The sequence below is a fragment of the Lithobates pipiens genome, unplaced genomic scaffold (assembly GCF_037356315.1).
Source record: "Lithobates pipiens isolate NorthernLeopardFrog02 unplaced genomic scaffold, aLitPip1_a1.2 Scaffold_18, whole genome shotgun sequence".
In the NCBI taxonomy this organism is placed as follows: domain Eukaryota; kingdom Metazoa; phylum Chordata; class Amphibia; order Anura; family Ranidae; genus Lithobates; species Lithobates pipiens.
The window spans coordinates 280,771,831-280,796,008 of NW_027507758.1; the positions used below are offsets into that span (position 1 = coordinate 280,771,831).

Consider the following 24,178-nt stretch of genomic DNA (forward strand, 5'->3'; position numbering starts at 1 on the left):
GTATCTTAATCTGGCATTTCCACAATTCCTTTATGTAACAATTGCAGAGCCATTCTCTGCTCACTCACAGCTGTCAAAAGAAAAACACTCATGTTTATCAACATTGCTCAGTGCTGAGATAAAAGGAAACATTGTAACATTTAGTTCTTTTAGATCAAAGGGATGAACTTCAGTTTAAACACTTAGACTAATGCCCCGTACACACAATCGGAAATTCTGCCAGCAAAAGTCCGATGAGAGCTTTTTGGTTGGAAAATGCAATCGTGTATAAATTGGAGTATCCCCACGCTATCATAAAAAACATAGACTAACACTAAGGGTAGGTTGCAGCAAACCACCGACAGAGGTATAAGCCCTACCACCAAAAAATTGTTTATAAAAATCAAATAAATGGTGTTGCGCTGCCTTCAAAGATTAAACTAAGCTAAAGTGTCTGGTGCATAGGTGTCTGTTGTAATTAATACAAACAAAATAACAACCCCTAATATTATATAGATATAGCAAATTCTCCCTGGACCAAACAATTAAATAATAGTCCAAGGGGGTATGATCCAGAAGTGTAAATACCCCAGACAAATTATACAGAAACAACAAACAATCCAATAAGTGAATAAAGTGTCCAGTGCTTTAACATAACAGTAATCCAAAGAGTAGTAAAGTGTCTGGTGCTTAAATATTCATAGACCCATTAGTCAACGATCGCATATAAAAACCAAAAACTCCAATAGTGCAATAGTGGAGTGCAACCAGGTTTCTCATAAATGAATAAAATCAAGTACAATAAATAAAGTAAATCATTACTAATACAAATGTGAATCACACAGTGCAAATAAGCAAGTAAACAAAAAAACTGGGGGATTGAGTCTCTATGTGAACATCAATGAGTAAAGTGAGCAGTGACTCATTTAGTGCTTCTCCAAATAGAAAGTGCCAAAACCATTGAGTTTAGCTCTTGTGCCTCTTCAGTGTTCATGGCACACTAGGTGGAGTGGCCCCTTGCCTTACTGCTGTAAGGTGAACAGCAAAATGGCAAACAATCCAGGAACTGTATCCCTACTCCTGGCAGGTTAATACTGTCCCCCACGGCTGGTGTTGATACCTCAATAGTTTTCACAAGGATAGGTTAAATTAGATGAGCTAGGTATGTGGTGAAAATCGCCAGTCCTGAAGTCTCATAAATGTCTTCCCTTTGCAGCCTGGGGCACTGGTGTGATCTTACAGGGATCCAGAGAATGCTGGGAACCAGGAGGCAGGAAACAAGAAGCAGCTGGTTGTGACTTCACAGGAACAGGAAATGTGATTATTCACAGTGGCAAGGAATGGTAATGCATTTCAAAGCTATAGCTTCTTCATCAGACCATCGCGCGTGTGCTCCATTGGACTTTTGCTGGCGGAATTTCGGCCAGCAAAAGATTGAGAGCATGTTCTCGATTTTTCGGTCGGAAAAAGTTCAGATCGGAAATTCCGATCGTCTGTACAAATTCTGTTGCACAAAATTCCTACACATGCTCGGAAGCATTGAACTTAGTTTTCTCAGCTCGTCGTAGTGTTCTACATCACCGCGTTCTTGATGTTCGAAAGTTCAATAAACTTTTGTGTGGCCGTGTGTATGCAAGACAGCTTGAAGGGAATCCCATCGGGATTCTTTTGGAAAAGCCATCAGAGCTTATCCTTCCAAAATTCCGATCGTGTGTATGCAGCATAAGCCTTTTTTCTGACTCTGATGTTTGGGGGTCCTAAGTCATTTTCGAGCAGAAAATACTGATTTTATCTTGTAAGCAAGTGTCATAAAAAGGCTTAGTCTAAGTGGTTAAACTGACCTAATTTACAGACTGAATTTCACCCCTTTGATCTAAAAGAACTAAATGTTACTTTTTCACAGCATTGTGTATAATATACATTGTATTTGCCCTCTTTCTGATTTTATTTTTTGCGTATTTGTCACACTTAAATGACTCAGATCATCAAACAAATTTTATTATTACACAAAGATAACACAAGTAAATACAAAATGCAGTTTTTAAATGATGGTTTCATTTATTAGGGTAAAAAAGCTGTCCAAACCTACCTGGCTTTCTGTGAAAAAGTAATTTCCCCCTAAACCTAATAACTGGTTGTGCGACCCTTGACGGCAACAACTGCAATCAAGTGTTTGTGATAACTGGCAATGAGTCTTTCACATTGCTGTGGAGCAATTTTGGCCCACTCGTCTTTGCAGAATTGTTTTAATTCAGCCACATTGGAGGGTTTTCAAGCATGAGCATGTAAGGTCATGTTACAGTATCTCAATTGGATTTAAGTCCAGGCTTTGACTAGGTCACTCCAAAACCTAAATTTTGCTTTGTTTGAACTATTTGGAGGTGGACTTGCTCTTGTTTCGGATCATTGTCCTGCTGCATAAACCACTTGAGCTTGAGGTCACAAACTGATGACCGGGCGGACATTCTCCTTTAGTATTGAATGAATGAAATACTTGTATAGCGCACAAATGCGAACTGAATCGCCTCTAGGCGCTGTGGCGAGCTTTGATCATCTGCTAAAAGAGGAAGGTCTTGAGTTTTTTCCTAAAATCCAGGTGATTTTCTTCCAGGCGGATGTTGATTGGTAGAGCATTCCATAGCCGAGGCCCTTGGACAGCGAATCTCCGATCACCCTTGGATTTATACGGGGCTTTGGGCACGAGGAGGAGGTTTTTGTTGGCTGATCGAAGACTGCGGTTTGGTGTGTAATGATTTATTTTCTCCATTAGGTATTGCGGAGCTTCTCTATGCACACATTTGTGGGTGAGGCAAAGGGTCTTGAACGTGATCCGATTTTTTTATGGTTAGCCAATGTAAGCTCCTCAGTGAAGGAGAGATGGATTCCCAGGGTTTTTTTCCTGTTATCAGCCTTGCCGCCGTGTTTTGGATCAGTTGTAATCGCGCAAGTTGATATTGTGGTAATCCTATGTAAAGCGAGTTTGCGTAGTCCAGTCGTGAATTAATGATTGTTCCAACTACCACTGCTTTGTCATTCTTTGGGGTATTATCTGGTAGAGCTCGGAATTCATGGTTCCATCAATTATGGTACGTCATACAGGTCCTGAAGCTGCAAAGCAGCCCCAGACCATCATGCTACCACTACCATGTCTAAATGTTGGTATGATGTACTTGTTATGAATTGCTGTATTCTTTTTATGCCAAATCTAACGGGGGAAACACCTTCCAAAAAGTAAAATTGTTATCTCATCAGTCTACAGAATATTTGCCTAAAAGTCTTGGGGGATAATCAAGATGTTTTTTGGTAAATGAGATGAGCCTTTATGTTCTTTTTGGTCAGCAGTGGCTTTGGCCTTGGAACTCTCCCATTAATGCCATTTTTTTTCCCCCAGTCTCATTTTTATTACCTGAGGCAAGCAAGGCCTGAAATTTAGATGTTGTTCTGGGTTCTTCGAATCAGTTTGGTTGGCCAGCCATTCCTGGTAAGGTTCACCACTGTTCCAAGTTTTCTCCATTTGTGGATGATGGCTGTCACTGTGGTTCCCTAACATCCCAAAGCCTTAGAAATGGCTTTGTAATCCTTTCCAGACTGATACATGTCAATGACTTTGTTTCTCATCTGTTCTTGAATTTCATTAGATCACGGCATGATGTGTTGCTTTTTAGATCTTTTAGCGTGCTTCACTTTGTCAGACAGCTACTATTTAAGTGATTTTTCTTGATTCAACAGGTCTGGCAGTAATCAGTCCTGGATGTGGAAAGTGAAATTTAACACGGCTTTCCAAAAAATCGTGGTTAATCACAGTTCATTCATGATTCAACATGGGAATGGGTAATGACTTTTTCACATAGGGCCAGGCAAGTTTGAACAGCTTTTTTCCCTTTTAATAAATGAAATAATTTAAAAAACACATCTTGGATTTACTCGGGTTATCTTTGTGTAGTATTAAAATCTGTTTGATCTGAATCATTTAAGTGTGAGAAATAGGGCAAAAAAAATAACCAGGGAAGGGGGCAGATACTTTTTCACAGCAGTGTGTGTGTGTGTGTGTGTGTTTATATGTGTGTGTGTGTATGTATATATATATATATATATATATATATATATATATATATATCTCTATCACACATGTGTACCCCAATTTAAGAGGCAAGTTTCAGGAACAAAAAAAAAAAAAAAAATATATATATATATATATATATATATATATATATAATTTTTTTTTTTTTAAATAAACCACTTTTAAGCCAAATAAGGTCAGTTGGCTCAGTGCAGCCTGATCTATGCCCATCTGCACCTTTCCATTTACTTCTCCCAATTTATTTGCTGATGATGTTATGGTCTTAACTGACCCAATGTGTTTGCAAGCATTTAGGTGTGACTTGCCGCCTTAGCAGCTCCTACCACTCCGCAATCCATCAAGAAGCCGCCAGGTGCCACGTGTACACATGTCATCTTAGTGCCGAGCCGAGTGGAGATGACAGCTCTGTGATTTCAGGTGGCACTCGTTTTCCTCCGAGATACGATGTCGGCATATAACACGCAACCGTGATTTTCCCCCTATTTTTAGGGGGGGAAAGGTGCGTGTTATATGCCGATAAATACGGTATAGCTCCTTATTGCAAAACAGTTGAAACTTTTTTATCTAGGGCTCAGTTAGCGATTTCCCCTCACTTCCTGTCCTTGCTAAGGAAATTTTACTATACAGGAAATGAAAGTATCTCTCCAACACCACATACAAAAATTTTTATATTTTTTTGTAGTAGAGGGAGAAGGCTAGAACCCCGTCAGATATTTATTTCTATAAAGACAGGAAGTAAGAGAATCTCCTAAGTCAAACCTCAGCAGTAAAAACCTGATGGGTTTCTAATTCTTATGCCCTGTACACACGATCGGACATTCTGACTACAAAATCCGTCAGATTTTGGCCCAAACTTGTCTTGCAGACACACTGTCGCACAAAGTTGCTGGAAAATCCAATCATTAAGAAAGAGTTGACGTAAAACACGTACAACGGGACTATAAAGAGGACAGTAGCCTATAGCTTTTGTCTCGTAATTTATTCTGAGCATGCATGGCACTTTGTCCGTCGGAATTTAAACGATCGGATTTTGTTGTTGGAAAATTTTAGATCCTGATCTCAAACTTTGTGTGTCGGAAATTCCAACAGAAATAGTCCTATGGAGCCCACACATGATCAGATTTTCTGACAACACGATCTGATTGCACATTTTCTATCAGAAAGTCCGACCGTGTGTACAAGGCATAACTCGTACTATAACCAGAAAAGTTTTTTGACTTGTACTGGCCATACATGGATCGAATTTTGAAAGAATTTTCTTTCGAAAAACATATCTAAGAATTTTCATACGAATTTCGCACCATTAGTGGGCTGCAGCAATGGCAGATTTCCGTGTGGCAATCAAATTTGAGGAATCGGACATGTTGTAAATTTTTTTAAAAACAAACTATTTTCTAATCAATGATGGGAGAATCGTGCGAGAAATGTAATAAGAAAAAAAATGCGCATGTACAAGAAAAGAGAATTTACAGAGAGAAAAGAAGATTCCTGACCACAAATTATTTTCTGTAGCAACATGAGGTGAAATTGAAGGCTTGGTCAGCCGAATTTCGAAAATCAATGGTGGCACCATCGGATCACAAAAAATATGAACTTTCTGATTTTGAAAAGATTTGTTCAAAATTCGACCATGTAACACACATTTTTAAGCCTATCTATAGTCGCGATTTAAAATCGCATGTTTCCACATTGTATTTCAATTCTTTCTAGCATACTCTGAATGATCTTCACGTTTTTAAAGTTTGTGAAGAATTCCACATATTTACTTCCTTGAATGCTACTGCTGTGTCGCAGAATTCAAAGCCTGCCTTCTGAACTACAAAGGGGCTGAAAGGAGGAGTTTAAGGAGGTAGAGTCAGTACAGGAATCACTGCTTGTAGACAGCAAGGTACCATTAGTCCTTAAAAATTGAACGTTACCAGCAGAGGAGAAGGCAGCTAGATGGTTGTAATGGTGCACAATGAAAACCTGTGGCTTTGTGTAAGTAAATAGCAGGCATGATCTACCCACTGGCTTGTATGCAATTTATGGGCAATGTCCTAGCATTTTGCCAAGGTACCCCAGTTGAAAAAGGCTGGTGTATGCTCTGACCATAGAACTCCCTTTTTATGTATTGGTGGGGGGGGAAGCAAACTTGCTGAAAAGGCTTTGCTTTTTTAAATATAATTCTACATCAATGCATATCTTGTAGTGGTGCAACCACTTTTACCTACAGATAAGCCTATATTAAGGCTTACCTGTAGGTGCTGGAAATATCTGCTACACCTCCACGGTTTAGCAGATATTTACAATAAAGCTGCGCGCCAATGTCTACAACGCATTCGCACTTTAGAAAGGGCAGATCGTGCCGTTTCTAAAGGGGGTCGCGCCATGACTGACGGCTCCCGCGACTCTGGACAGTCACAGAGCCAGAGTTGCGGCCCCGGAAGGAAGAGGGGTAAAGCTGGACGCTCGCTGCTAGTGGGGACAGCGGTAACGTTGCAGGCTTCAGTTTTAGGTGACACATAATGGGCTACTATGCGATGCATAGTAGCCCGTTATGCTTTACCTTTGCAGGGAAATAAAGAGGAAGTAAAACCCATCAGGGTTTACTTCCTCTTTTAAATTGTATGTAAACCCCCACTCAATTTCTTGAGTATGTTTGGCATCATGTCTCATTGTTGGTAACCACATTTCCTGTTGCAGGGCTGATAACGCTTAGCCACTAGGCTTGTAATTAGCAGCAGCATTGGCTATCGTGCTGACCATCTGCCGTCAGTATGTCGAGTCACTGCCCCAAGTGTGCGTATAAGAACATCTGACTTTATTGATTTACATTTGTGTTTTGGGGTAGCAGCAATTAAAATATGGAAGTCAGTGATTCTGCATAATAACCAGCATTTTCATAAGGAGGACTTATGCAGCTTGTAGGTTATTTTTTTATAGGGTTAATTGTATCAGCGTTGTTCCCTTTTTGTGTTGTTCACATCCTTCCTTTCTTTTTGTGCACACAGGTTTGCCAGTGTGTCCAGAATTAACCAGAGAGCACATCCCACGTGCAAGAGATGTGGGTCATTTCTTGTCCATCACTGGCACAGTTATTCGCAGCAGTCTGGTGAAAGTTCTGGAGTATGAGCAAGACTTTATGTGCAATAAGTGTAAGCATGTAATTACACTAAAAGCTGATTTTGAGCAGTATTACTCATTCACTCCTCCTACTGCTTGCACCAATTATGAAGAAGGCTGTACCTCCACCAAATTTACTTGTTTGTCTGATGTGTCCTCTCCGGCCACCTGTAGAGACTACCAGGAGATTAAGATCCAGGAGCAGGTGATTGCTGTTTTTATGTAAATGTTGACTAATGGAAATGCATGACAAAAAAGTGAAGTGCTAAGTGAAGATATCTGAATTAATTTCAGATTGATATAACATGATGTGTGTGTATATGTATATATAATTTCCATGGATGCTATAACATGAAAATGAAACTTAAATCAGGAAGCTTGCGGACTCCTTCAAATACCTGGGCATACAAGTTTCCTGCTCTGTTGGCAATTATGAGGCCCTAAATGTGGCCTCTCTGGTCATGAAGTTTAGAGAGGGGTTCAAAATATGGTGTAAACTTCCACTGTCGATAATGGGATGGGAAAACCTTATTAAAATGATCTCCATGTTCCAAATTCTCAAAAACCCAAGGCTATACTATCTTGCTGCTCAGACCCAGCACCTATTGTATTGGAAGGATCTTTCTTACACAGGGATTTCTGCTAATTCCCTGCTAGTAGTACTGCACACCTCCTAATCTCTGTGGGACTTTAGATGCTTACGGCTACTTCCTTAACATATCACAAAAAATTTCCCATTTTCCACTTAATGAATACTGTCTGAAAACGGCTTAAATGCTTACAGACCATAAAGAGACATACTGTGCAGGTGTCTGCCAGAGCTTGAACTTGTTAAACTTGAAAACTCCAGGTTGTGGCTAAATATGGGCTCACCAAAGTTAAAGGATATGTTAAAGTTCGGATTTGTTTTAAAAAATAAAAAATCATACTTCTCTCCTCTGTGCAGTTGGTTTTGCACAGAGTGGCCCAATCCTCTTCTGGGGTCCCTCAGCGGCGCTCCTGGTTCCTCTTCTCGAGTGCCCAGTTGGAGAGCTGCCCCCCGGCTCCCACGTCATTGGATTTGCTGTGCTATCAATCTATCCAATCAGGACTCAAGACGCTGGCTGGAGCTGGGGTTTAAAAAGCCTTTAAAGGAGAAGTAAAGTCAAAACTCATGTGGCTGTACTTCTCCTGTGGATCACAGGTTTACAGTTCGTTCGTTCATTCATTCCTGTGACCTGTTTTCAGCAGACAGCGGGCTGAGGTTACAGAGCCACTCTAGGCTCATTCAAGATCTCGACAATGAAGTCGAGATCCGCCCACATGCCTGGAGCGGCACCAGGCTCAGCCTCTCAGAATGCCGCTGTGAGCCTGAGCCAGCCACTCCCACCCCACCATAGCCCAGCGCTCCAGTGAACAAGAAGGGGGCAGGGCAGAGAGCAGTGACTGGCAGTCATTTGCTCTCTGCTCAGGGAGCTCTGAGAACTGAGTGCTTGGCAGGGTTTGATTATTCGGTTCTCAGTGTTTGAGCCGGCAGGGGACAGATGCAGCATTGGACTGATGCTGCATTTACCTAGGTAAGTATGATTCTTAAAAAAAAAATGAAAAAAAAAGGAAGCTGCCATCTTTGCCTGTTCAATCTTCAACTGCTATGGTGCTGCACATGTTGTTCGTTATGACACCAGCCATTGGATGGTTTGATAGTTTGGCTGAGAGCACAGCTAGTGTGCAGTTAGCATTCCCTGCATGCCTTTTTTTTTTAACTGTTTAAATCGATGGGTTTACTTCCACTTTAAGTCATTTGAGCAGCTACATCAGCAATGTATACTTCCTAACACCATATTCTACTGATTCCTACAACTGTGACATGTGTCTCAATTCAATAAAGGATAGCCATGTGCTATTTAATTATTGTATGGAAGTAATAGAGCTGGTTGTTACCTTACATGCTCAGGTAAGGTTCTGGTATGAATTGTGGTCCAAAAAACAAAAATGTTGTGGGGTCACTACCAAAATCCATACCAGACCCTTAGCATAGCATGCAGGCCAGGAAAGTGGGACAAGCATGTGACACCCGCCCCTCATATATGGTTCTGTGCGTGTATGGTCAGTGACGTCGCTGAGGGCCTCTGCTCCTTTGCTTATTTCAGCGGCAGGGCAAGCAGTGTGTCAGACGGCAGGAGCCAAGGGGTAGAGCAGATGTTCCTTTTTCTTTATCGTACATCATGGGACACAGAGCCACAGTAATTACTGTCTGGGTTATATGGTACCTTTAGGTGATGGACACTGGCACACCCTAAACAGGAAGTTCAATTCCCCATATAACCCTTCCCCTTACCGGGAGTACCTCAGTTGTTGGTCACGAGAAAAGATGTGCTGAGCTCCGCTGGAATATTCCTTACTGGGGCAAGCCATGCAACCGGGTCCATTCAAAGTGTCTTTTCCAGGCCGAATTGAATGGTACCTGGGCCGAGGTTATACCTGTAACACTTCTCTTTTTAGAGAGCTGGACCCCAGGATCCAGTATTTTTTTTTTCTTTTTTTTTTTTTTCTTTCAGCCATATTCCTGGCGGGGTGCTTTTTACAGGCCCAGGGCTGTGGATACCCTGATAAAAAGGCCCCAGTCCCTGAAGGTTTTCTAACGGAGCCCACTGTGAGAAGTGAAGATTGGGTCTGTTACCACAGAATCCTGCAGCTGGATAAGGTAAGGAAGATTCCTAAGGAATTTTTCTAATTCTTGTGGGTTTTCTCTTTTACCCCCCCCCCCCCCCCCCACATAGCTTTCTCCAGGCAGGGGGAACATGGCGCTAGATGGTTGTGTGTCTCCTGCCGCTATTACAGCGGTCCCCCTTCAGCAGCTCTCCTCCTCCCCAGCCCTTCTCCATGCGGTTGGGCAGGATCGGAGCCCACTCACTCTATTTTAAAATAGATGAGGGGGAGGGCGCGGTGGGTGGTCAGAAGGAGGAGGGGTGGGGCTTAATGGTGCAAATTGAGCGTCCACAGTGGGGGCTGCATAGCTATAAAAATGCACCTTTTTCAGGTGCATACAGCTAGGAGGGACACAGAGCGGATGGGGGGCATGTGAGTTGGTGACAAAGGCATTCCCAGGCACATTTACTTTAAGCATCAGGCTGAGCTTAATAGCAGCGGCAGTTGTTGGACTATTGCTCAGCAGTGGGTGCATTTTTTGGTGGTACCTCTGTGTTGTGCTCGGCACTATGATCAGAGGAGGTGGCTCAAATGCCGCAAAGATCAAGGACACGAAGGGGTCGCCCCCAGGTTCTAAGGACCCTCCCTCTGCAACACCATCCCATGCTAAGTAGGCTGGTCAGAGTGAGTCATCAGGGGCTGCAATTGCTTCCGACACTTCAGCACCTGTCTATATAACAGCAGGTTTTCTCTTCATCTATGAGCGGCTTAGAGGAAAGATTAGTGGCTTTAATCACGTCTTCACGGAGTGGAAAAAAACGCATTAGGTCCCCTTCTACAACCCAGGATCCCCAAATGGAGGAACTGTGGGAGGGGGAAGACTAATGCCCCGTACACACGAGAGGGATTAAGTCTGACAGACTTCCGACGGAGTTCTAGCGGAGTTCCGCCGGAGTTCTGGCGGACTTTTCGACCGAACGGACTTGACCACACACCATCACACCAAACTCCGACGGAGTCGAACGTGATGACGTACGACTGGATTCGACGTAGGAAGTTCATAGACAGTAGCCAATAGCTGCCCTAGCGTCGGTTTTAGTCCGTCGGAGTAGCACACACACGAGAAAATTTTTCGAAGGGGACCGGGTCCGGCGGAGTTCCGTCGGGAAAATTTGAAGCATGCTTCATTTCTAAAGTCCGTCAGACTTTTGCGAAGCTAAAGTCCGTTGCAGCCCACACACGAGCGGATAGTCCGCCGGACTCAGTCCGTCGGAGTTTGGATGTCGAAAAGTCCGCTCGTGTGTACGGGGCATAAGTCCCCTCAGGGGACCGTGAATAGGCTGATTCCTCTTCCGAGGAGTCAAGTGGGGAAGGATCTTCTTCAGCTTCACATGCTGAAGTTGCTGGTACAATTTCTTACTGAAATGGTCCGCTCCACATTTAAGCTACCCTTAACGGAGTCAGTTGAAGAGCCTTTCCTGTCCATTCATTACTAGAAAAGCTTATGTATTCTGAGTGGGATCACCCAGATAAGCAGGAGGAAAAATTACTAAGATGTGGAGTATACCAGCAATTGACACTGCTATATCCTCTGTGAATAAAAATTTGACTTGTTAGGTTGACAAGTGCTTAGGGATCCAACTGATAAAAATATTGGAATTCCTGTTAAAACATTTTTTCCCTGGCAGGTTCAGTGGCTCAACCTGCAGTGGTGTCAGTTGGGGTATGTCAGTCCTTGAGAGATCAGTTGAAACAGGTACTCAAGGTGGTCCCTGAACAGCAGTCCCAGGAATTGAATTGCAATGGAAATAATTAGAGATTCTATTCTTCAAACCTTTTACCTTATGCTTGGGTTGGTGCATATGCGTGGAATTTTATGGTTGAAAGGTTGGTCAGCCAAAGTACCGTGGCTCCTGGCCGGTTTTCTTTTCTGTGGTGAAAAGCTGTTTGGGGAGGATTTGGACAAATATATATCCAAAGAATGTCAAGTGGGGAAAAATACCCTTTTGCCAGTTAAGAAAAAGAGTAAATGCCCTTCATTTAAACTGGCACTTTCTCCAGGGGCATCAGCCCCCATGCAGTCGCAATGGCCTCCACCGTCAGGTTCAAGAGGTAAACCTCAGGATCAATCCCAGGGATAAAAAGGGTCCTGGGGAAAGAAACCCGCAAGACAGAACGCTAAAACCTCTTTATGAAGGGCCGCCCCCGCTCGCTCAAGTGGGGGAAAGACTTCTGCAGTTCTCAAAGGTCTGGCAGGAAGAATTTCGAGACAGGTGGGTGGTCTCCACAATAGCTCCAGGTTAAAAACTAGAGTTCTGAGAATTCCCATCTCCTCGGTTTCCTCAGGTCAGATGTCCCCAAAGATCCAGAGAAAAAGAAGTCTCTCTTTCTAGTGTTAGACCAACTTTTGTCACAAAAGGTGATCATGGGAGTACATGTGGAAGACCAGGGGTCAGGGTTTTATTCAAACCTTTTCGCGGTACCAAAACTAAATGGGGATGCCAGTCTCATTCTAGATCTCAAAGATCTAAACCGGTTCCTGAAGATTCGCTCTTTTTGAATGGAATCAGTATGATCCATCCTACAAGGGGGAGAGCTTCTGGCATCAATCGACATCAAGGATGCATACCTGCATGTACCCATTTTCCTCGCTCACCTGAAGTAGTAGAAAAATGTAATTTTCCGTTTGTAGCCTAGCTACTGCACCTCGGGTGTTTACAAAACTTCTGGCCCTTCCTCTGGCCAAATTAAGGACTGAAGGTATACCAATAATGGCATACCTGGATGACCTGCTCTTTATAGACCGGTCGGTAGTCCGCTTGAATGAAAGTGTAGTCACCACAATCGACTACCTGGAATACCTAGGTTGGGTCATCAACGAGAAAAATGTTCTTTAAAGCCAGTAAGAAGATTATAGTACTTGGATCTGGTCATAGATGCAGCCCAAAAGAAGGTGTTTTTACACTATACAAAGTAGAGGTCGACCGATATATCGGCCGGCCGATATATCGGCCGATATTTGCCGTTTTTTAAATAATCGGCATCGGCCGATTTGTGCTGATAAAAAGCTGATTTAGAACTACAGCGACTTTGAAATGACTTCTGTATAGAAGTCAGTCTAAGTTGACTGAGTCGTCATAGCAACCCTTTCCTCCTCTCTGGGCAGACTGCCAAGAAAAGAACAGAAAGATACAATGTTTACACTTGAATGAATTAAGTCATCTCAGTGTGTAGAAGTTCTCAGTTTAACCATTTAAAGACTAAATCTTTTCTGACACTTGTTGCTTACAAGTAAAAATCCTGTATTTTCTGCCAGAAAATCACTTAGACCCCCCCCAAAAATGATATATATTTTTTTAGCAGAGATCCTAGGGAATAAAATAGCGGTTGTTGCAATATTTTATGTCACACGGCATTTGCACAGAGGTCTTTCAAATGCATTTTTTTGGGAAAAAAATACACCATTTAAAAAATAAAAATAAAAACAGTAAAGTTAGCCCATTTTTTTTTTTGTCCAAAAGTTTTGACTACCTGTTTTTATTATATATATATATATATATATATATATATATATATATATATATATATATATATATATATATATATATATATATATATATATATATATATATATATAATTATATATATAATTTTTTTTTTTTTTTTTTTTTTTATCTAAATCATACATACAAGTAAACTGATTGGAGGTTTGTTTTGTTTAATAAATGTTTAAGTGTAAGAAATTTTCTGTATCACGTATGAAGGCCGCTTTCACACTGGAGCGGGCAGGCGTTGATGGTAAAACGCAAGTTTTAGCGGCTCTTTACCATCATTTTAGCGGTGCTATTTGGCTGCTAGTGGGGCACATATAACCCAGCTAGCGGCCAAGGAAGAGGTTAAATGCGCCCATGAAGCACCGCTGCCAAATCGCATTGCATGCGCTTCGGCAGTGGTGCCCATTCATATCAATGGGCAGGAGTGGTGGATGAGCAGTATACACCACTCCAAACGTGCTGCTTGCAGGACTTTTTTTTTAAGATCCTGCCAGCGCATCTCCTCAGTGTGAAAGCACTCTGTCTTTCACACAGACTGCAGGGAGCCATTTTACAGGCACTTTACAGGTGCTATTTTTAGCCCAAAAGCGCCTTAAAACGCCCCAGTGGGAAAGGTGTGTTAGATCAAGGGGGATTAAAAATAAATAAATTAATTAAAATAAAATCGGCCTAACATATCGGCCCAAAAAAATCGGCATCATATATCGGCTATCGGCCGCCATGATTTCTAAATATCGGCATCGGCCAGAGAAAAACCCATATCGGTCGACCTCTAATACAAAGATCAGCGCCATAAAGGAGCTGGTTCAAGGGGTCAGGGCAAATAAAGGTCCTTCCATTCGCCTTTGTATGAGGTTATTGGGAAATATGGTGACTTCATTTGAAGCAGTTCCCTATGCTCGGTTTCATTCGAGACTGCTGCAAAACAGTATCCTATTGGCCTGGAACAAAAAGATTCAGGCACTAGATTTTCCAATGCATTTGTCGCCAAAAGTGCGCCAGAGCCTCAGTTGGTGGAGGATATCCAAGAATCTGCAGAAGGGAAAATCCTTCTTACCGGTTATCTGGAAGGTGGTAACAGATGCCAGCCTTTCAGGTTGGGGAGCAGTCCTGGAAGAAGCGTCTGTCCAAGGAAAATGGTCCAGAACTGAAAAGACCTTGCCCATCAACATTCTAGCGATTCGGGAAGCGCGTCTAGCCCTAAAGGCATGGACATTCAGGTTTCAGAATTCTCCTGTCTCCTGTTCACTCCGACAATGCCACAGCAGGGGCTTATATCAATCACCAGAAGTCAGACAGCTCAGGCAGAGGTAAACCATATCCTAACCTGGGCAGAAGAACATGTGCATTTCAACAATCTTCACTCCAGGGCTAGAGAACTGGCCGGCAGACTACCTAAGTCACCAGAAGTTGTTCCCGGGGAATGGTCCCGACATCTTCCTGGCAATATGCCAACGATTGGTGATCCCGGATGTAGATCTGTTTGTATCCAGGTTCAACAACAAAGTCGAAAACTTTGTGTCAAGAGATCCACCCGCATGCTGAACAGATGCGTTCGTGACTCCGTTTGATCAGTTCTCACTGATTTATGCGTTCTCTCCTATTCTGCTGCTACCTTAACTTTTTTCGCAGGATCAAAGGAAGCCGGTAGTTCTTGTGGCCCAAAAGATCTTGGTATGCAGAAATAGTAAAGATGGTGGTAGGAAACTCATGGACCCTAGCACCACGTCCAGACCGGCTATCTCATCCTACTTTACAAACGCTAAATTTTATGGTTTGGCTATCGAAATCCACATTCTAAGGAATTGTGGGCTTTCAGGCTCAGTGATGCCTACCTTGATTAATGCAACGGAGCCAGCTTCCGGAGTCCTTTATTATAGAGTCTGGAAGGCATATGTTTCTTGGTTTGAATCCAGGGGTTGGCATCCTAGGAAGCATGTCATGTCATAGGTAGAATTCTCGCCTTTCTGCAAATGGGGCTAAAAATTAAGCTGGCCTTGAGTACTATCAAGGGCCAGGTCTCTGCCTTATCAGTGTTGTTTCAATGTCCGATGGCTTCGCATTATTTGATCTGAAGCTATATACATGGGATAACGTGGCTTAATCCTCTGGTTACCCCTGAAACCTTGGGATTTGAATTTAGTTTTCTCGGCATTACAGAAACAGCCTTTTGAGCCGATATGACAATGTTCCTTTGGTCCCTTTTGACAAGGAAACTAATTTTTCTGGTAGCCATTTCTTCTGCAAGAAGGTTATCAGAGCTGGTGGCTCTTTCTTGTAAAGAGCCATATTTAATCGTTTACAAGGATAGAGTGGTATTGCGTCCTCATCCTAGCTTTCTGCCAAAGGTGGTTTCAGGTTTTCACCTAAACCAGGATATTGTTTTACCTTAATTTTTTTCAGAACCCTGTTCTAAGGAAGAAAAGTCACTACGCTCTTTGGATGTAGTGAGAGCTGTCAAGATCTATTTGAAGGGGACTGCTCAGATTCGGAAAACAGTTGTTTTGTTCGTGTTGCCGGAAGGTCCTGGGAAAGGATAGGGAGCATCCACTATTGCCAAATGGATTCGGCAGGTGGTAATTCAAGCTTATGTCTTGAAGAAGAAGGTTCCACCTTTTCAGGTCAAAGCGCACTCCACCAGGGCTGTTAGTGCTTCGTGGGCAGTGCATCACCAAGCCTCCATGGCTCAAATCTGTATGGCCGCAACTTGGTACATACATTCACCAGATTCTATCGGGTGGATGTAAGAAGGCATGAGAATGTTGCCTTTGGGCGCAGTGTGCTGCAGACTGCAGTATAGGTCCCCAGGTCTGATTGCACCCTACTTTTGTTGTCCCCTCCGCTCAGGTGGCATTGCTCTGGGACATCCCAGACAGTAATTACTGTGGCCCTGTGTCCCATGATGTACGATAAAGAAAATAGGATTTTTATAACTGCTTACTTGTAAAATCCTTTTCTCGGAGTACATCATGGGACACAGAGGTCCCTCCCCTCTTTCTGGTTACACGTGTATTGCTTTGCTACAAAACTGAGGTACTCCCGGTAAGGGGAGGGGTTATATGAGGAATTGAACTTCCTGTTTAGGGTGTGCAATAGTCCATCACCTAAAGGTGCCATATAACCCAGACAGTAATTACTGTGGCTCTGTATCCAGTGATGTACTCCAAGAAAAGGATTTTACAGGTAAGCTGTTATAAAAATCATTTTTATTTTTTTTTCTTCTTTTTTCCCCGTGCAGGCGATGTTCATTGTAATTAACGATGGATGCACATCAGGGGACATTTTTATTTATTTTAAATAAAGGGATTGTCAAAAGTAAAGATACTTTCTACCCCTTGCTCATTCACATGGGGGTTGCTGGGATCTGGGTTGTGGGGAAAAAGCCCTTGTCCTCATCGGCATCAACCAGGGCCCTCCCCGTGTTGACAGCATGTGACCTGGTATGGTTCGGGGGGGGGGGGGGTGGGCACATCCTCGCCCCCCCTTCCTGGGCTACATGGCTGGTATGGATTTTGGAGGGGGGCTGCATTTTGTTTCCGGAGTGGGCTCTTAGTTTCCCTTAACGTCACCGACAGACTGTCCCAGCTTTATATACTTCGAAGAACTTCCTTAGCCCCTCTTAAGTAAATTTAAAAAGGGTCTGCCCCCACTGTGGAATGGACCATGTTGACCTGATACATATGTTTTGTTATTGTCCAAAAATAGAATAGTACTGACAGTCAGTTGCTTTTCAGTTAGAATCCACCTTCCATACTTTTCTCGAAATCCTAGTGGTTTGTGTTCTTGGTATCCTGGAAGAGGAGGATATGGATCATGATGTAAATTGGCTATTCTTGGGGCCCACAAACTCGTATAAATATGCTGGAAAGTTCCTATTTTCCTTACTAACCAGCAATAGATTGACTAAATGAATATGTTTTTCTTGATATAGCAAAAAATATGCATGCATAGGGAAGCCTATGACTAATTTGGAAAAACATCTGCGGTATAAATCATAATTTTAAGTAAGAATAAACATATTTGTCTTGTATTTAATATTTTCTTATTCTAGAGTTCAGCTTTAAAATTGTATTTTAAAGTTAATTGTAAAAGCTGTGGGGCATATGAAAATAATATAATCACATAGCTTTCTCTTGACACCCGTCTAGCCTTTAAAAAACATATCTGTTCTTGGGTAGAAAAGGGAATACTCAGTTTTTTTTAAAGTAGAATTCTGGGATATACCTAATCTTAAAAAATGCTCTCTTCCCCCCCTTCTAACACCTATTCTGACCTAATCTTTTTTTTGTGCCGCTTCGGTCAGTCACGTGATCTGTTCTGTGTCAGCCAGCAGCAGGGGAGAGGAGAGAGCGGTAAAACAGCTGGCAATGCCTGGGAGCCATGACATCACCCATTGGATTACTATGGGCCATCTGTTATTGGCACCCCCTCTTCTCTCCTGCAGCCACTGCTGGCTGGTATAAGGGAGCTAATCACGTGACAAGAGTGGCCTGAAAATGGGTAACCATACAGATCTTTCTTGCATAGGTTAATCAAAATAGGTGTTGTTGGGAGCATATTTAAAGTGTATTAAACCCAAAAGCTACATTTTTTTATTTTTTTTTATGTTGCAGCTTACTAATTCTGAGCAGTGGTAGCTGAATTAGTTTCCTTTTTTTAGACTTACTTTTTTTTTTCTTATATCTTCATCTGGTAAGTCAGCCGGCAAGGATGTTGTTTTTCACAGCACAAACTCTCCAATAGAATGTATCAGGTTACATGGATGAGACAAACTACTTAACACTGGAAGGTGTGATTAACATGTTCTGCCTTTTATTCATGAATCCTTTATCCCAAAAAGAAAAAAAAATCGCTGTAACTGCTTATAAAGTAAAAATCTTTTGATTGTGAAAAAAATAAATATATAAAGTGAGTGTTTTATTAAATTGTAAGTATTTACAAAAGTCTGCTTTCTGTTTAGTATTATGCCTTGCAATATACAGTATATTGGGTACAGTACTGTAAAACTATTGAATATAATGGTACTATATTAATAAAAGCTGATACATGAAATTTGTTTTTATACTATTTACTAATATAGGTTCAGAGGTTGTCAGTAGGCAGTATCCCTCGATCTATGGTTGTGGTTTTGGAAGATGACCTTGTGGACAGCTGCAAGTCTGGTAAGATAACACTTTGTCCTCAATTAGAAATTACATACAGAACTTTTATTTCTTAAGCACAATTCACACTCTGGCAAATAAAACATAATATTACAATGACAATGCAGAAAACAAAGTCCTTAAAATGAATGCATACTTCCTCTGGCATTAAAAAAAATAATAATAGAAAGATAAAGAATAGATTAAAAATTAAGCTTTAGTTGAGTTTGTTGATAAAAGTTAGCAAAACTTACCTGCAGGTACTTTGCAGTGATATGAATTGAACAAGCTCCTCTTTTCTCTGCTTCTGGGGTTGTAACCATCAAGGAATGAATTCTCGTATATAGTGGCAATGCCCCTAATCCAGAGTGTTTTGGAATAAACTATATATGTAGTTGGAAAAACATGTTTGACAAGGAGGATGCATAAAAATACATAGCACCCCCCCAACCATAAAAGAATGGATTGACAATATTAGTACAGTATTGAGAATGGAAAAGCTGATATACCAGTACAGGGAAAGTGAGCAAAAATTTGAGAAACTATGGGCACCATGGCTGGATGTGCCGGGACTCGCCTCGGTGAAACTAGTGGCTGATAGATTGCTAGGAATAAATGCAGGGTGAACAATGGGCTAAGAAACAATAAAGGGGATAATGTGAAAATTAAGTTGTACTTCTGTTGGTTAACATAGGGATTATGATGTATGGAGTTGAACCATATTGCAATGAGGACTATGTTTGTAATACATTTCTGCAAATTTATTAAAATTTTGTTGGATTAAAAAAAAAGTCCCAATCTTCTTTCTCATTTATTTTGCTGTCAAATACTCTTCGGGTCATGATACTGGCTTTATTCTCTCACAGCTAAATGGCATGCATTCAGCGCTGGGTCCTTACACCTGGGTCTTCAAACGGAGTACTTGTATGCTTTATAATCCTTGTATTGCATGGAAATGGCAATATGCCCTATCTATATGTGTGTCTTTAGAATTTATGATGCTGTGACACTGTTATGATACTTGTATTTGAAGAATATAACAAATAATATAAACATATAAATAATAAAAACATATTGAAAGTAAAGAGAAATGTTTTTCACAGTGGTAAATCTAATTGGAAGACTAAGTACCATGAAAGCTATGAAGCCGGTTGCAGTGAAAATGTAGTTTTCTTCTAGTTTAAAATGGTGTAATAAACCCCAGCGCAGGGGTGTCCAACCTGTTTGACCTTCCTGGGCCACTTTGGAAGAAGAGGAATTGTCTTTGGCTGCACAAAAATAATAGCTCATGAGCAGAAAAAGTAATGTACCTATGAGAGTAGTAAAACTATTTTATTTTTTTGTAATATTTTTAATTGTAGAAGATGGCAACATAAAACCAGTGCGATATTTGACACTGTTTTTTATAAATTAACGCATTAATATCTAAGTCGCTGGATGTAGTAGCAATGAATTCTCAAAGTGCTCATCGGATATTTTGGTTCTTTGTATGCTTCATCCTTGACAATGGTTGCTCACAAATATAGGTGCTACTGAAAACTGATGACCTGAATAAGGTGTGAGTGGGAGATTTTACATTTGGGGAGTTAAAACTTTCATATAAGTCCAGTAAAGAGAAACTGTCAAATGTTTTTTCAGCCACATGTGTTTGCTAATTGTAGGTGCAGTCCACTCAAAGACAGGAATTTGTTTCTAGTAGCTGACTGGAATTTCAAGCCGTCAGCCAATTTGTTTTTTTTGTTGTATCTCATAAAGACTGTGTCCCCACTAGGTCCTTGTATGAATGACAACCTGCTTCAACAGAAAGAATGAAACGGGACAGTAGGCAGAGCCATGGACTCTGGAATCCTTGCCACTGATGTCCTTGACCAATGAAAGAAGCCAATGAGTGATTCAGCTCACTGGTGTCTTGTCTAACTAGTACTGGAATACCAGTTTTAGGTGTACTGACCCGATGGGTTCCACTTCTAAAAAGTTTGCATAGCATCAAAAATGATTCTGCTTTAGGTTATTTTGACTTCTGAACAAATGTTTTGGGGTTTTTTTTCAGTGTAAAATGGTTTCTTTCTTATTACTACTTTCCTCTAGAGTTCTCTAGAGCATGCAGATTCACTAAACAAATCGATATGCAACCATTTTAATTTGTTATTGTCTTGTCTAGTTAATCTGTTTAGTAAAGTTTCATCCAGTGTTTTTATTTTATAGTGTGTTTGTCAAAATGACTAAACCAGCATATCTCAATTTGCTGTCTTTTTTTTTTTTTTTTTTTAGGTGATGATGTTACAGTATATGGTGTAGTTATGCAGAGGTGGAAGCCTCTTTTTGTAGACGCTCGATGTGACCTGGAGATTGTATTAAAGGCCAACTACATTGCTGTGAATAATGAGCAACCTAGCGGAGTGATCATAAATGAGGAAGTTCGAAAAGAATTTGAAGAATTCTGGGAAAGATTTAAGTATAATCCTTTAGCAGGTATGTTTTAAAAAATCTATTTCCAGTATAGAAAAAAGGGCGTTTTTATAAAATTGCCTTGTTCAATTGCAACTATAATCTGTACTTTAAAACAGCCTAGTATAGAATCAGTGCTCAAAAGTAATTAAGGTCTAAGGACCGATCACCAGTATTGTATCTGTGTGTATTGGCTCCCTACGGCTAAACTGTTTCCTAGGATAAGTTATCATGCTTAATTTTGGGCAAGGATGTGGTTATCTTAGCAGAAGAGCATGGCTTTGTCTCCTTATATTAGAACCACCACTCAGATGAAGTGACAGGACTGATCCACCTGTGTTCTGCACATCCACCTCCTGGTTGTTGGAAGACCTTGCATAAACCCAAATCTGATAGCATGCAGCTGAATTCCTCCAGTAAAGGGAATTTTCATATTCTTGATGAATTATTTTTTATTTTATTTATCATTAGGTGAACAGTCTGCCATTATTCCCTTCCTACTGAAAATGACTTGCTAGCTGGTACACTGTTACTTAGGCTTTACCACTTTTCCGGTTTACTGCCCTTTAACATGTATTATTTTTGCCACATGATCTGTACGATCCCAATTAAAATATAATTTTCAGTGTGAGGTCCTTTTAGCCCTTTTTGCTGGCGCCAATTAAGGATTACATCTGCGGCAGCACCAACATGTAAACATACACCAAGCTGCTGTCGTTTTTTAAAGTTTTTACAATGAACTGTTGGCATAGAATGTAAGGAAATTGTTGAACGTTACAGTGGAACCTTGGATTATGAGCATAATCCATTTGAGGAGAATGCTTGTAATCCAAGCACTCGCATATCAAAGCGAGTTTCCCTATAGAAGTCAGCGGAAACCAAGATGATTTGTTCCACATTGACTTCTATTACATGCAAATACCGCATGTGGCCAGAGGTGGGGGGGCGCGGGAGAGACTCAGAAATACTCGGAAACACACGGGAACTGAGTATTTCTGAGCGGCTCCGAACTGTTCCGAGTGTCACCAGCGCCCCTGTACCCCCGGCCAAATGCGGTACTGCACACCGAAGAGGCTTGAATCCGGCTTGTTTTGTGAGACAACACTCACAAACCTAGTCAGGATTTAAAAAAAGAATTGCTCGTATTGCGAAATGCTCGTTAACCGCATTACTCAAAATCTGAGGTTCCACTGTAGTTATATTTCTGGTGCTCCAGTTGCAGCAGTCAGCTGGGTGCATACTGACAAGAGGTTTTCTCAGTTTCACTGTCTACAAACGCAGCCGGCAAAAGGCAATGCACACATACCGTAAAGTTAGCATTCATGCAAATTTATTGATGAGAGCCGTTATCCTTAACGTAAACCACTTTCATTTCCCCGCATTTCACCCCCAAGAGGGCTTCATCAGAGGTGGAGTGGATACCAGTGGGAATCTAAAGTTTGCTTTTATCAATAAATGAAGATGGTCGTTTTGTCTACAGCATATATGGCTTTCCTTTTGTAGATCAGATGTATAGCAACTGTTTAAGAAACATCTCAGACCAAATAAAAGACAGTTTTTTTGCTTAAATATCGTTTTTTGTCTACAAAATAGCTTTCTGTGCATTTTAAAAATATTGCTTATTTGAAATTCCTTTTAATGTTTCCTAATACTTTTACTTGAATTGTTAATGGACAACAAATATTTAATATTTTAACAGGTAGGAATGAGATCCTAGCCAGTCTATGCCCTCAGATTTTTGGCATGTTTGTGGTAAAGCTGGCAGTGGGCATGGTGCTCGCTGGTGGTGTTCAAAGGATTGATTCAGCTGGGACCAGAGTGAGAGGTTTGTATTTCTTTAAAACAATGGGTATGAGGGCATGGCCTATGTGCTTAGTACTTACACTTTTCATCTAGGCATTGTTGTAGTGCACCAGTCTACCCCATGTTTTTTTACTGCAAGAATATGATCCTAAAATTCAGCTGCTTGAGATGCTGGAACACCCAGTGCTGCTTTATACACAGAGAAAACAAAATGTAAAAAAAATTACCAGTGCTGAAACCTTTCTCAAAAAAAATGCTCCTGTGTATAAAACCAAGTCTTGGATTTCAGAATGAAAGCTCAAAATTGCTGGTAAATGTGGCTAGAGAGATGCTTAGGAGTAGAGGTGCTGAGCATTCTACAAAAGTCCAAAGTATTTAGGTGTTTATAACTAAAGTGTATATAGACCCTAGCAAACACTTTTTTCCCTTTTTGGTATGATAAATATTTTTTGAAAGTGTTTTGTTATTCAGTATCTGTTCTATAGGCGCACAAATATCTGTTGCTCTTGCTAGAAATCCATCAAGGACCTGTGGTGAGCTGACAACATCTCCTGCCTCTACTTTAGGGAAATCCCAAACATTTTCAGCCTTTCTGTGGACTACAGAACCTCTCCCCATATGTTAAGACAGGGGGAGATGTCCTCCAGAGATCATTACAGTTAGCGGGTGTTGTAACCCTAGGACAGGAAGTATGTTGCTAGCAGAATTGGGGAAAAGGTAAAGAAAAAAGGCTGTCAATGGCTAAGAAAGTAAAATCTCCTGCTGAGTATTCTTAAAGTGGAGTTCCACCCAAAAGTGGAACTTCCGCTTTAAGCACTTGTCCCCTTACATGTCACATTTGGAAAGGAATTTTTTTTGGGTGGGGAGTGGGTGCTTAGCTTTGAGTGGGACTTCCTGTCCCTCTTCCTGCTTCCACCTATGGGCTGCCTAGGTGGCCCCTCCCTCTCTGCAATCTTCTGGGACATGTGACAGGTCCCAGAAGATTGCCTGTCCACTGGGAGAGTACAGTGCGCGCCCGGCCGTGAAGCCGCAAGCTGTCACGGCTGGGTGCCCACAGTTTAAATTGAGGCACTGAGGAGAGGAGGAGGAGAGGAGTGGGGCTCCATGCGGCTACATCGCTGAACGGTGGTAAAGGTAAGTGCCTGTCTGTTAAGTCAGCAGCTAAGTTTTTGTAACTGCTGACTTTTAATTAACAAAAAAAGCCTGGAACTCCGCTTTAGCAGCTCTTACACACGATGGGTGTGTGAGGAGGAGATCCCGGTAACATCTTGTTACCACTCTGTGTTTACATTTAGTGATTGGTTGATCATGTGGTAAACAGCCGCTGGCCAGTGGCTGTTTACCAGAGTCGGTGACGAGCAGTGTTCCCGGGAACATGCTGCCACAGGTGCACGCGCAGCGCGATCGCATGCATGCGCTGTGCAAAGTGGGGTGGTACC

General features: G+C 41.5%; 1 protein-coding gene across 1 annotated transcript in view; it reads left to right on the plus strand.

Annotated features, from left to right (window-relative positions):
• The window catches only part of MCM9 (minichromosome maintenance 9 homologous recombination repair factor), a 148,241-nt gene that overhangs the window by 14,933 nt on the left and 109,130 nt on the right, over nt 1–24,178 (plus strand). The window contains exons 3-6 of the mRNA XM_077487038.1: nt 7,054–7,370; nt 18,428–18,509; nt 20,760–20,960; nt 22,636–22,761. Of these exons, the coding sequence (XP_077343164.1) occupies nt 7,054–7,370; nt 18,428–18,509; nt 20,760–20,960; nt 22,636–22,761 (726 nt within the window). The remainder of the gene's footprint in view (nt 1–7,053; nt 7,371–18,427; nt 18,510–20,759; nt 20,961–22,635; nt 22,762–24,178) is intronic.